Consider the following 13750-nt stretch of genomic DNA (forward strand, 5'->3'; position numbering starts at 1 on the left):
CCTGCCATGAGCACCAAGAGAGGCTTCAGGAGCTGCTTTTTATTTTGGGGTCATCCTTGTATAGAGTGAGGCTGTCTGATACTTGGACTGATGCTAGAAAGGCTTTTTAGGAGTTTATAGTGGTTGAAATTAGCAGAGGGTTGAAGTAAGGCCTTATTAAACATGATTCACATTGGGTTTTTAGGTGTTTTGCCTTGTTTAAACTTACTACTGGTTGCTGGTAAAATGATGAGCTTTGCCAAGAGCATATCCAGGCAACATCAGGTGGTGAACCCAAACAAGCTTTTCATCCAGTGAGATATCCTCTGACTTCAAAAATGTGGTTTTTATTGTCCCAGTTTAACTCTTCTCATCAGGAGATGGCTCATAACTGAAACATGTAGAACCAACTAATTTCACACATCCTGTCTCATTCCTTCATCTTTCCTCCTTGCTTTCTATGCACAGCTTATTTTTTTAGAAACTCATTCTTGTAATAGTTAGAGTCATAGTTTCTTAATGAAATTCCTTACTTCTGACACACTATAGAAAATAGCAACCCCTTCAGTAGACATCTGCTTGGAATTTTTACATTTAATATTTCTTAGAATAGAGCTATAAATCGCCTTCTACCAGCTTCAATGTGCTAGTCAGTGTAACTCCTGCCTGCTTTGGGCAGCTGTGGGGTTTTGGGTGAGAGTTACATGGAAAGATCCAAAGCAGGGCCAGGAATGGGAGCTACAGGTAGATGTGAGCAAGTATGGTTTTCAAAAGAAAAAATGCAGAAGAGAGTGGAGAGATTTAGGAGTTTTCTGAAGGGTCTGGCCCCCAGTGACTGAGTGGAGAGAAGAGAACTAATAGTTACCTGTTGCAAAGAGAAGGAAGTTACCATCCAGGACAAACAGAAAAGCAGAGACAGGGAGAAGGCATGGGAAGGAAAATCAGAGCAAGCGGGTGACCACAGAATCATGTTATTGAAGGTTTGCAACCTGGGAGCTCACAGTTACAGACACATTTCTCTGAGACTACTGCAGTGGGAGGTGATGCAGACTAAGACGGCTGACAGCTAAACCTGAAAAGATTGGAAATAGCTGTTTTCCTCAGGGATTTGATTAGCCCAGAATAAGTGAACTGAATCAGGGGGCCAGGCCCTCCAGCAGCTGAAGTGCTGAAAGCCTGGAAGGGAAACCTGAGGCAGAATAGCTGTAGCATCACATCACATGGTGATGTACTGCAGATCTGCATCCTGCTAACTTGAACTACTTTTTATTCCTTGGGGAAAGGGCTCATTAGCCCTTTTAATTATTTTCCTATCTGCTAGAACTCCAGATGCTATTATGTTACGTAAAATGACAAATGTATTTTTAACTTGTAAAGCATGTGAACTTTAAGCTCCTTCCAGTGATACGAATACAGCTCCATTTCGATGCATGACTCATCTTCACATGTAGGGAAAAAAGCTCAGCATTTCACATCCCTGGAACCACACTCTGTGCACCAGTGATGAGCGACAGTTGCTGTGGGAACCATCTCTTTTAGTATCCTGACTGTGCATCCGAAAGTGCCGAGAAACACTGACCGCGTCTTTGGTCGCGTTTAGTGACTGCATTAAGTGAGAGCACCCTTTCGATAGCCAAGCGCCTGAAGGATCACTGCCTGCTATCGCGTCTCCTTGTAGCAGCCTGTTTAACACAGGGTTCGGAGCGAACGTGGCCATTCTCCCCCTCCCCGAGGAGCCATCGCGGGAAGGGCCGGCGGTGCCACCGCGCGGGCGCGCTGCGGTACCAGCCCGGAGCCGCCGCCGCTGCAGCCTCATTTCCCCCCTCTATCAGGGCCGTTTACCCCAATAAATTAATATCGTGCGTTAAATCACCGCCCTAGATCACCTTAAAACCACCGCGGGGGTTGTTCCCCGCCAGGGTTGTTCAGGCGAGCCCGAGCAGTGGAACCTGAACACGAGGCAGCTCCCGCTCCCCGCTCGGGCCCGGCCCAGTCCGGGCCGCTTGTCGAGGCTCGGGCCGGTCCCGCCGCCGGCAGCCCGGCGCGGCTCGGGGCGGGAAGGCGGCGCGCACCTGCCCGGGGCGGCGGGGCGGACCCAGGCAGAGCCCGCCTTCCCCGAGCCGCTCCGGGAAGCCTCGACTGGGGCCGCGCCGCCACAGGCAGGTAATGGAGCTCCGGCGTGGAGCTGCCCCCGCCCGGCTCCCGCCGCCGCCACCCCCCGCTCTCCCGGCTTCGCCTCAGGGCTTTCCCGCCCTCCGCCGCCGCCTCAGCGCGGGGGGCTGAGCGAGCGGCCCCTCTGCTGGTGGTAACGGCGCTGCTGGCACCGGCACCCGCCCCGGGGATCCCCCTCAGGTCCCCAGCGGGACCCTCCCGGCTTTGGGAGCCGCGCCATGGCATCTCCACGGACTGCAGTTCTTGGGAGGTTTGGTGGTCCCTGCCCCTAGCATGGGGTCCCAGGGTTCGGTGCCTGCCCAGGCAGTGCCACTCTGGGGTTCAGTCCAGGTATTCGTGGCTCTCTTGCGCAATTTGGGAGTGTCGGGATGAGGCAGGGGAGCATTGTGAGGATTTCTATATAAAACATTGAGGCAACAAGTGGTTGATGAGGGTTTGTGAGCTCGAAGCTCTGTTCTGTTGTACAGACCTTAGCTGTGGTGTTACTCCAAGACCCAGCAGTTACTCAGTTACTTTTTGTTGCAGTAAAAGCGGTGATTTATACCTGCAGACTGAGAGCTGTGTGTACTGGAAGTGGGGTGACAGGTCTGTAAAGCTCAAGTGTGCTTTCCTGAGGTGACCCTTCACTTCTATTCTCTCTGGCACCTGGTCATCTTGTTAAGAGAAAAGCCCTGACAATAGTTAGTTGATATCAATTACTAACACTTGTTTACATTTCTACTCAGGACTAAATGGCGAGCAAATGGACTGCTTGAAGCACTGGGTTTGATTGCTTAAGAGAAAGGGCTCTGCCGAAGATACCCGACAGATTCCTGTGGGGTATCTCTGTCATCCCAGACTCTTCCCTGATATGGAACAAAGTGAAGGTGAACAGGAATCCCAGGCAGAGAGTCACGTGGAGAGCAAGAGCAGTGTGGAGAGCAAGAGCAGCGTGAAATCCTTACCTGGGGGAACAGCCCATGTCAAACTAGAGATAAAAAAACATGCAGTTACAGACGACTACAAACTCTCCAAACGTGTGCTAGGGTTAGGAATCAATGGCAAAGTACTGGAGTGTTTCAACAAGCAGACAGGCCAGAAATGTGCTTTGAAGGTAGGTGTGTTTTGTCTTTTTTTTTTCCTTATTTATGGTTTGGAGGCCAAAGTTCATTCCCTGTAAAAGCTACTTGTTCTGTGCTTACCTTTCTCAAAGAGTGATGCGTGAAGAATCTGAATATGTGGAAACATTTGCTATCACAACACTGGAGTCCCAGCTTGAGTGTTTCCAGAATATTCTGTGTAGTTTTCAGAATAATGTTATCAGCTGTGAAATTCTCGTGTTCATATTTAAAAGACAAGAAAGCGGGGGAGAGAACCGTGTCTTGGTGTGTTCTTGGAGAAAACTTGTTAGATTTTGAATGAACATATTATGCAATACTCACAAAGGAAACTATTTTGGGTCTTGTGCAGTGAATAGGCCTAAGCTGTGAAATACTTAAATGTTCATTGATCTTCAGTCTTTCCTCTCTATGAAGATTTTTCTTAAGGAGCATTTCTAGTTGTTCATTTATTTTCCTCCTTTATTTTTGTGATCACTTTACCAAAGGATATTTCCTGGGAAAGCACCAGTATGGCAAGTGAGTTTAGTAGATATTTATGGTGCTAAGTACCACTTAAATAAATGGAGCAATAGCCATTCATTGGAGAGCATGAAGCTTACTTGCCTTTTGTTCTGCAGCTTTTAAACTTGAAAATTTCCTTGGTGCTCTTAAACCACATTATTGGGAAAAAAGCAGCCTAAATGAAAACCAGGATGGTTCAGTACCAGAAGATTAAAAGCAGCTGAAGTAATTGTCATGAGAGATACTTAGAGGTGTTACAGATTCCTTGCTGGTGTTAATCTGGTGGGTCCAGGAAGCTCTCAGGTATCCTTCCTTTCTCTATTCACACTCCATGTGTGCTGGGAGCAGAGTGGATCTGCCAGGAGTCAGCTGGAGGCTCTGCCAAGGCCTGGAGATGGTCTCTAGCAAACAAAGCTGCTGTCCCCACCAAAGCCTTTGCATTGTGATAGAGAAGCCTGGAAATACCTGGCAGCTTGGAGTACTGGAAAAATAATTTAATAGAGGAGCTAGAAAAGCTTATAATACAATAATTTGCTGATTAATTCACGTGTTTCCAACACTCTGATGTAGTTTGTCACACTCTTTTGTATTAGCTTCACGTAGCTCACTGACAGAAGTTTATCATAGGAAACTGGAGGTTTTGACAACAGACTGCAGGTACTGGGGTTTTGCACCTGCCATGGGGAGTGTCACATCTTTGCATCTCTGAGATGATCCATGAATCAGGTCCTTCTGCAGTGCTAGCAACATTAATCTCTAAAGTTAGCATACTGTGATGAAGGATAATAGTGAATGCTGAAGCTGATCTGCTGTTTCTGAAGAGTTCAGTGGCTTTGTTGCTGGTTAGAGATCATTCACACTTCAAAGGGTTTGCAGTCATGAGGGCTGGAAGCATTTTAAAACAGAAGTTGCCTTTCCAGAAGGCAATCCAGTAGCAACAAGTATGTTCCAGAGCAAATTTTGTAGTTCTGGAATGAAGTAGAAAACGTATATTAGCATCTGGAAACTATTTTTTTATTTTAGCCCTCAGAGTTGGGGAGAGGGAGAAGAGAATGGGAATTGCTGTGCCCTGATAGAATGTATTCTGCTTGATGGGTTGGAGGAACCTATTGGTGGAGTCTCTAATACCTGTTTGTGTTTAGCACTGATTGAGTTGGCTGATTTTTTCAGAACTTTTAATATATATTAAGGACCAAAGTTCCACTTCCCCAGTCATTACAGGTCAGCAATAGCTATGGATCACTGACCTTACCCTGTAAATGTGTTTGTCATCCTGTTTCCCATCCAGCTGTGCAATGTGTGCACTTTTTTTCTGAACAGGACAGAAGTATGGCAGCAATATTAAGATGTTTATAAGTTCTCTAGGGAGTTTGAATGGCAGATAATAGTTTGCTGCTTGCATGTGTGCATTTCTCATCATTATGGGTTTAAGTGCTGAATAAAAAGTTAAACATGCAATTAAGTAAAACTGCCAGCAGCCCAGAGAGAATCCACAGCTCTCTGCAAAGATGGTCTAGTGAGAAGATTAGCCAACAAGGAGGGATAAAAACTCTGCTTGGTTAATTTGCAAGAATAGAAACATCTTTTCCCAGCCCTGAAGATATTTGCAAGGATGAAAATTTTCATAGGAAGTTTTTCCTTTGTTTCTTGTGAAACCTGAACTGGGCCACACAAGTCCCAAACCTGCTCCAGATGACAGTTCAGAGCAAATCATCCAGTCAAAGCAGTTATGTAAAAGGGACAAGAAGCTTAGGAAAAAATATTCAGAAACAGCTTCACAGCAGAATTCTCTGTGTAGGGACAACAGGGCCTTGCCACTGCTTGTTCTTCTCAGGTGTGATGGCAGGGTTATCATTCACTTACAGGAATAGAAAGTGGAGACTGATGAAGCTGTTACAGAGCAAACCCAACTGGTATGACAGGGAAAGAGAAATGGAAAGACTGAGTTGCAAGTTGAACATGAAAAAAAGGGATGCTGGATGGATTTTTTTCTTGAGGTTGCTTGCACATATCCATTGAGATTTATGTATATTTGTGGACAAATACTTCAGGCATGAGAGTGCTTGCTGTAACCTGCTCCTGGGAAAGGAAGAACATCACTCCTGCTGCTGAAGATAAAGTGTAATAGGCTGTCCCCCTTCAGATCAAACTTGCCCATTAAAGCAGCTCCTGACTGGGCAGATCACACTGCTTTCTGCCTGCAGGTTTTCTTTTAAATGGGAACAGAGCCAGCACAGCCAGGGTCTGGATAGAAATTACTCAATGAAAGGAATTCTAGCAGAGGTACTCAAGAGGAAAGGGCTTGAACAGGAAAAAATATTCATTCCCAGAGCCATACATCAGTCAAACACTCCATTCTGTAATTGGAAGGTCCCTGTTGTTGTTGTTGTTAGTCTGTATCCATAATTGGAACAGGTTAGAATTTCATTAATCATTTTGGAGTGGGAAAACACAAGACATCCTTTTGGAGATAGTGCAGGCTTTTGGTTATTTTCCTAAAATACTGTGTGGCTTAGTTTACTCGGCTTGGCATTGTGATTCGCTGCCCAGTTTACAACGTGCTGTCAGCTTTGTTTCTGTTGAATTGAAATGCCACAGGCATTGCTGTCCTGCTCCAGAAAATCTCATCTGGTTTCTCACTTAGACACATAATGACATTTTGGCTGAACAGCACTGTTTCCAAATAGTGAGAACACCAGGATTTAGAAAAGTAGAAGCATAAACAAAACTGCTGTGCAGGACTGTGGCCTTCTAGAAGGCAGCTATGTTTTAGTCTCTGCCTCCCTTACAAATAGAAAAGCTTCTCAGATCTCTTTCCATAGTTGATCCAGAAATAGCTGTCAAGTGAAGTCTAGTCACTCTTCTATTTTTATCTCCTCTCTGCCGGCCTGCCCCCTTCTGTTCACTTTACCTTTTGGGGCTTTAGGGCAGGTTTAACCTCCACTTCTGTAACACTGACATCTGGCCCAGTGTTCTCTGCTGGTGTTTGCATTCCTCACCCTTTTTAGGGAGAGGAGAAAACCAAAATAGCTGGTTACCTGTGAGGCTAAATGTGAAATCCTGGGACTTGCCTTCCATGAAAAAAACCCCCAACCTAAAGCTCCTTGTTCTTTCTTTCCTTCTCCCTCATTTCTTTTTTGGCACAAATTCCTGCTAAGTGGTGTCAAAATAATACTTCCATGTATTTGATGGTCTCCTTTATTTTTGTGGAAGATGGCAGGAAGGGCTCAGAGCTGGAATTAAGAAATAAGAATAGAGAGAACAGAGAGGTAGAGAGCCTCCTGCAGGGTATTGGGGCTTCTCTGCATCTGCACCTTCAGGATTTTGGTGGATGTTTCAGGATATAAAAACAGTGTTAAACATCATTGCCATACTGTTTATCTTCAGTAAACAGATGGTGCTTCTTTCCAGAAGAGAAGGAAGGACAATTCAGGCATAGCCACAAAACAAAGACCCTTGGATCTTCAGGAAAGCTGAGTACCTTGGTTATGGGAGCATTGGCACTTTGGGGATGGGTAACTCCTGAGCAGCAGTGGTAAAATGCTTCTCCCCTGAGCACTGGGCACATGCCCTGTGTACTGCAGATCCTCCAGCCACCCCACACGTCCAGGCTCAGGTGGAGGGTGTATGAATGGACCTGCTACTTTATGGAATTGTTTAGGTTGGGCAAAAGCCTTAAAGATCAAGTCCAGCCATTAACCCAGCACTTCCAAGCCCATCACTGAACCATGTCCCCAAGTACCACATCTACACACAGACCTTATCCTCTGGAATAAAAAGTGAGTTAAGGCATCCCCTGCCTCATGGAAAATGTGTTGTGCTGCTGAGTGCCAGCAGAAAAGTGACTGTAACTTGCTGATTTGAAGACAAATAGACATAGCCCAAATGTTAAATAAAGCAAAAAGCAAACACAAAATTGAACACCCTCCTTGCCTTTTAGGTTTGAAGAATATTTAGTGAACGATAGAAATGATAATTGTAGAGTAGGAGTCTCTGCTGCTATGCATAAGAGTGTTAGCATAACTTTCTTCTCAGAAGGAAATAAAACAGGTAATGGAGAAAAAAATTTTGCAAAATAAGTCCTTCCCAAAATTATTCTTGGGACCTGCACATAGGACTATCTAGAGAATGTTGTTCTGCTTTCCATAGGTGAGTTGCTGTGGACAGACAGGCATTCTGCCTCAGTTTCATTTAGTCTTGAGCTATGCTTGTTTCTCCCACTCAATTTTAATGTTTCTGATTACATTAAATAGTTCTGCAAAAGCTATTATTGGGATAGTCTGTTTCCAGTTAGTTTACCCTGAAGCTAGGTCATGATTGCTTACAAACAGGAGGCTGTACAGTCCAAAGTATTTGTTTTGCAAATTATCTAAATAGCTGGTGCTTGTAAAATCCCCTGCTTGCTGCCTGAAGTAAGATGATGACCAAAGAAAATGATGCAGCAGTGGAGAAAGCACTGCACACAGTGAAAGTGAAGGTTATTTTAGGCTGATGATTGCTTGTAGAATAGGAAATGTTACCAATCTTCTGAGATGCTGCAGATTGCATTTTTAGAAGAGAATTATGCCAGATTAGGAATGAAACATTTCAGCATTTTTGGCATAAGGAAGAAGAATGGTGTGCTAAGCTTAGAACTGTGATGACAGTTTGGGGAACCAAGTGTAACAGGCTTTACCCAGGGCGAAGCAGCTCTTCTGGAATGATTGTGTGTTTCTGGAGGAAATCAGCACTTTCTAGTTTAGTATTCTGTAGTTCTCTCTTACCTACCATGCTTCCTGCAGAGGGTTTATGCTGGTTTATCTCATGCTACAGTGAATTCAGTGTCAGTAACACAGCTTGGTCTGAGTAACAAAGTCTGGGAGCTGTGCTGTAGATCAAAGCTGGATACAGCATAGAATGAATAGGAGTTCAGAAGAGTTCTAGTGAAATGGCAGCCCTGTCTACAGAGGAGTGCCTAAAATATGGATAGCATCAGACTGGTCCTTGAATTTTATCCTTCAGTGCCAATCTTGGTGACTATTATGTAAATATGCATAAAATACCTAAAATAACTTCCAGTCGATTAAAAAGTGGGTCGTTTCTACTGCTACAAGAATTGTTTTTAAACCAGTGAGTCATTCAAGACCAGAGTCTTTGAGCACTTTATACTTATTGGGGCCAGACTGGCACCTTTCAAAGTGTTAGTTGGACTAGTTAATTTTTAAAAAACGAGGACTTATCCATTTACTTTGAAGATCTGACATTCTTGACTGGTCTGGTCTTTATTTGAAATATAGCAAATAATTTAAAAAATAAAAAGATGGGCTCAGTCTGAAATAATGGAACCATATGTAATAAATTTATGTTCTTCAATGGCAATTAATTAAGCCTAAGAAGCAGAAACAGCCAAATGCTATAAACCATTAAGTCATCTTGAAAAAGCAAAACTATGTTGATGCTACTTTGCACTTTCTCTGTTCTCCCCCAGTCTCTCAGCAAGCTGGCACACGTTATAGCCTGACTTGCACGGCAGCAAAGCTGGGGAAGATCAAGGCGTGTTCCCCGCCTTGCCAGGTTCAAAGACCTGATAAAGCTCCAGATAAGTGCCTTACTCAGCTGCGGGAAGGTGCTGGGAGCACGTGTGTGCCTCGGCCAGACACCGCGGATCGCCTGACGCCCTCCTCGGACTAGAAGGCTCTTCCCTGTCTGCCCCTCCTCGCTTTAGAGTATAAATCCTCCTGTGCCATTTAACCAAAGCAAACCTCGCTGATTTGTGCTAGTGGGAGTCTCGTTACAGGTAACTGGATTTTGTAAATCAGCTTAAGTGTAAAGGAGCAAGATGCAAGAATTTTAAACTTAATTTACAACACAAGTGTACTTCAGGTGTATTTACTTATGGTCATGTAGAGAGATTTCCAGATTGGAAAGACCTGATAACATTTGGGAAGAATCAGGTCCATACCTGAATGTCAAGGCTCACACACATCCCTTTTTCCTTAGTGTATTTTCCTCTGTCTGTGGTAGCACCCTGTGTTAAGAGTGGCCTGGCCTGAGAATGAATGGCTTCTTGTTGTCTTTTGTGCCAGTTCAGTTCCAGCAGAAAGCAGAGATTATGTTCATGCTGTGATAAATTCATGGGAAGCACAGAGAAAGGAGGTGTCACTGTTATTGGGAGCAGGAACCAATGCAAATTTGAGGAAGTTAGTGGATTAGTATCTTGCCTATGAAGACTGTTCTGTTTTAATCCCTTCACTGTATACAGTGATTTATTTTTTTCTTTTAAAAATGATACAATCTTTGATTTATTTACACCATCATGCAGCATTTTGCATCCCTAAATATTTTTGCAGTTGATCTTTGCTTGACCCTGAAGAAGTTCCCATTTCTCATATGACCTGAATGTTTCCCTGTTTCGGTTTTCCATGATAAATGTGTTTTTAGAACAGCAGACTTTAGGATGGTGTGTAATGTTCTATTAGCACCATTATTAGTGTGCAGAGCTTTATGTGTTTGATGTCTTTTGGCCCTGCAGAGTTGTGTGCAGTCCACGTGGCTCTTGCACTCTCTGAGGACACAGTGACAGTGATGGGAAGGGATGGGGCCAGGGCTGGAGCTGGACAGTAGATGCCCTGCTTAACTAATGGGAAACCGTGAGAACTTCTTTCCATCAGCAGCAGTGGAAGCTGCTGGTGTGGTCTGTCTGGATTAGGGTGTATAAACTGCAGGGATTGTGGTATTTTACACAGACCTCCTAAGTGCTTAAGATGATTCAAAGCTCCGTAAATGGGATTAAGCTGTAACGCTGCAGCATTTTAATACCTCGGCACTGAAGGAGAGAGGATTCTTGCTCAGCATGTAAATCATGAGTGGCCTCCCAGTTCCTGAATCTTTGTGATACCTGGCACTTTGCACTGGAGCTTTCATGGCCTGTATTAAGAAAAAACTCAAATATTAGATTTGTATAAAAGTTAACTTTTCTTCCAGAGAAATTTGCTTGCTGAATTTGTTTTAAAAACCCCCAAAACCCAAACAAATCACTCTGAGTGCACCATCTTTATGAGTAACTTCAGATGATCTGGATAAGGAGCCAGTCTTATTAAAGTTGCACTGTGCACAGATCTTAAGTCTTGCCAGTTCAAACTCTGGCTCTTGTCCATGGGTTTTTTCCCAGGATTTTTTTTTTCTTGAATACTCTTAAGGATGCTGGCATTCCAAGTAACAGGCCCTAAAGCAGCTCCTGGGATCTGAGTCAACAAAGGCTGAGGACAGATTTATTGAGACTGTTGCAAGGGGAGAAATCAGAAAAAAAAAAAAAATTGATTGTTTATGGGTTTTTTGGATGGCATTTCTGAGATATAGAAATGGTTTGGGAATGGCAGGGCGTGGAGCACTCATGATCTCTGGCCAGGCCTGGGTTGTGCTGAGGTTTTGGCTGGGTGTTTTGCCCAGGTGTGAGTCAGCCTGGGCCTTGTGAAAGCCCTTCAGTGCTGCTTTGTGCCAGCCTTGCCTTCTGTTGTACTGTGGGGTGGGGCTGGGTGGAGTTTTGTTTTCAAAGGAGAGCAGTTTAAAACTGGATAGGGAGCAGCTGCCTCACACACCTGTGTTCTGTGTTGGACTCCTGTGTACTCCTTAGCCCTGAATTTGCCATATATTTCAGGAATTAAATGTCCTTAAAATCCCTTTCCACTGCCACAAGGCCTAGCATTTGCCAGTGTCATCCTTGCCTGTTGTTCTAACTCTGAGAAATACTCCCCTTTACTTGCTTAATTTTTAACCAAAATTATATTTATTTTTCGTGTAAAAGATTAATTTCTCTCAGAGTCTTATTGCATTTTCCCACATGTTGCTTTTAGTCAATGTGGCTTTGTCAGAGGCAGTCTGGTTTCCACAGCAACGAGTTGTTAGCACCAAAGATGTCAGAGATCCAAGGTAGGGAGGGGAGGGCGCTGCATTTTCTGGCTCAGCTGCGGTGCCGCGGTACCGGCCTTGCTGCAGCCACGCTACAGCACAACGTCCCCATTGTCTTGGTGAAGAGTAAAAGCCTTTCATTTTCTTCTACTCTTCCCTTTCCAATCAATTTACAGTCCAAATTTGACACTTGGGAGGTAGATGGGGCTTGGTGGTTCCTTGAGGCTTTGAAGCTTCCTGTTCTTTCAAGCCTCTGTTGTAAGGGCGCTGCTGTGTCCTCTGCTTTTTAAGGAGTTTTCCTGTGGACAAATAGGGCTTTTGCATACATACAAACCCTGTAGCAGTAAGTCTGTGATAAAGGGGAGCAGAGCACTATTCTTTCTGACCCATGTTCAATGTCTGTGTGTGAATGATAACATGAAAAGTTGTCAATCCTTTCACCTTGCCCAGTAATGTGAAACCTGCTCCAATTAAACCTGCTTGGTTGGGTTTTCCGAGGCACCCATTTCCTAGGGTGGGAACTGAGCCTTGCTGCTATTGACCTTGGAATATTACATTATTTAAAGGGAATTTCTAAAACACAGTTAACCTGTGAAATTCATTGCCTCAGGAGCTGAGAGGTTGTGATGCTATGGAGAGCTTGAAAGAAAACAGGGCTTCTCTGAGCATTTCAAATGGGAAGAAACCCCCTGTAGTTTTAATATACTGTACAAATTTAGCTGTGATCTTCCAGATCCTGTTGTTACAACTCATAAACACAAAACTGTCAGGATAAATAATGAAACTTCGAGCTTCAGAAGGCATATTATTGTTTCTCTTGTGTTAAATGTACTGCTGCTTCAGGGGTACAATATCCTCCTGTCTAAGGAGAGGCAAATGGAGCTGTGGCCTCAGCTCTGCTGGTGCCTGTGCCTCTGGGTAATGTCCATCCCTTGCACAATAATTTCATGTTAAGGGTGTATTTTCCTGGGCAACTTGTACTTGTCCAAACTTAGGTGTAAACATAAGGTGAAATAGGTTTTTTACAACAGCTATTCATATTTAGATCCTTTTTTTCCCCCCTTCTTCTGAAGGGCAGGGAGGAGGGTGCTTTATGAGACTTGGCCTGTGGAAATAAAAACAGTGTAATATTATTGAAAGCTCTTTTCAGGCACATTCTGCTTCTTATTTGCACATTTAATATGAGTTAGGCTAAAACCCAACTGCTAAAGACAGTTAAAACCAAAGGCTGAAACTTCAGACATGGGTAGTTAATACTTTAAACTGGCTTAAATATATGATGAAATCATGCACCTCAATGCAGGTTTAAATTCAATTTTTGCATGTCTGCTATTGGCTTTTAAAGGCTAAGCATTGTATCTGGAACTGGGAATAGAATTGCAAACTACTTTGGTAGCTGGTTGTATTCTTACTCTTCATTTCAGTTTCTTAGCAAGTATCTGGCTTTGCATCAGAGTTCAAGGGATGTAAGTCATGCTTACCAAGGGCAAAATATCTGCATAGCTGCCTTGTGTACTGGAATTAGGTGGTTTTCCAGGTTTGTCATGTATGGTTGGGAGGGTTTAAAGTTGATTTTTTTTTTTTTAAATGTTTGAAAACCTACTAAGTAGCACCTCCAAAGAGTGCAGGGAAGCAGACTGCCGAAGTGAGAGTGGCACATGGGGAAGGGTCAATTAATTTAGAAGCAGTCCCAGTTCTGGTGGGTTGGATCAGGTAGAACTTTTCTCCAGTTTCTTAGCCCTGTAATAACTTTTCCCTGGTGCTGAGATGCTGCTGTTAAAGGCCTTGTGAAGGTGAAGGGAGTGTGAGGGTGACTTTCCTTTCCAGCTGGATTTCAGAATCCCTGCTTGCCAGGGTGTCTCTGCTGTGACAGCTGTGACTGCCTTGGCTTGGGCAGGCAAGTGTCTAACTCTGTGTGTGTTACTGTTGAAAAATGGGACAAGACACTCAAGATCTGCCAAAACTGACCTCTTGCTGCACTCAGAGGAGGAGAAAACAGCAGTACAAATTATTGATAAAACACTTCATATAAGAGCAATTAGTTCTGAGTCTTTCCCACCTCTCTGCTGTCTGAATCAGTTGAGGAGGTGTGAGGGAGGGTGAATGCTGTT

The 13750-nt window shown here is 44.0% G+C and overlaps 1 protein-coding gene across 3 annotated transcripts in view; it reads left to right on the forward strand.

Annotated features, from left to right (window-relative positions):
* Positions 1 to 1746: 1746 nt before the first annotated feature.
* The window catches only part of MAPKAPK3 (MAPK activated protein kinase 3), a 46643-nt gene continuing 34639 nt past the window's right edge, over positions 1747 to 13750 (forward strand). The window contains exons 1-2 of one of the 3 annotated variants that reach the window (XM_071439932.1): positions 1747 to 2138; positions 2877 to 3244. In XM_071439932.1, coding sequence (XP_071296033.1) covers positions 3002 to 3244 — 243 coding nt within the window. In that variant the 5' untranslated portion in view covers positions 1747 to 2138; positions 2877 to 3001. Of the gene's footprint in view, positions 2143 to 2184; positions 2482 to 2876; positions 3245 to 13750 lie in introns of those variants that run through there. The other 2 variants (XM_071439929.1, XM_071439931.1) reach the window with 2 other exon arrangements.

The sequence above is a fragment of the Agelaius tricolor genome, unplaced genomic scaffold (assembly GCF_023055355.1).
Source record: "Agelaius tricolor isolate 1412-34295 unplaced genomic scaffold, bAgeTri1.0.p SCAF_14, whole genome shotgun sequence".
Taxonomy (NCBI): domain Eukaryota; kingdom Metazoa; phylum Chordata; class Aves; order Passeriformes; family Icteridae; genus Agelaius; species Agelaius tricolor.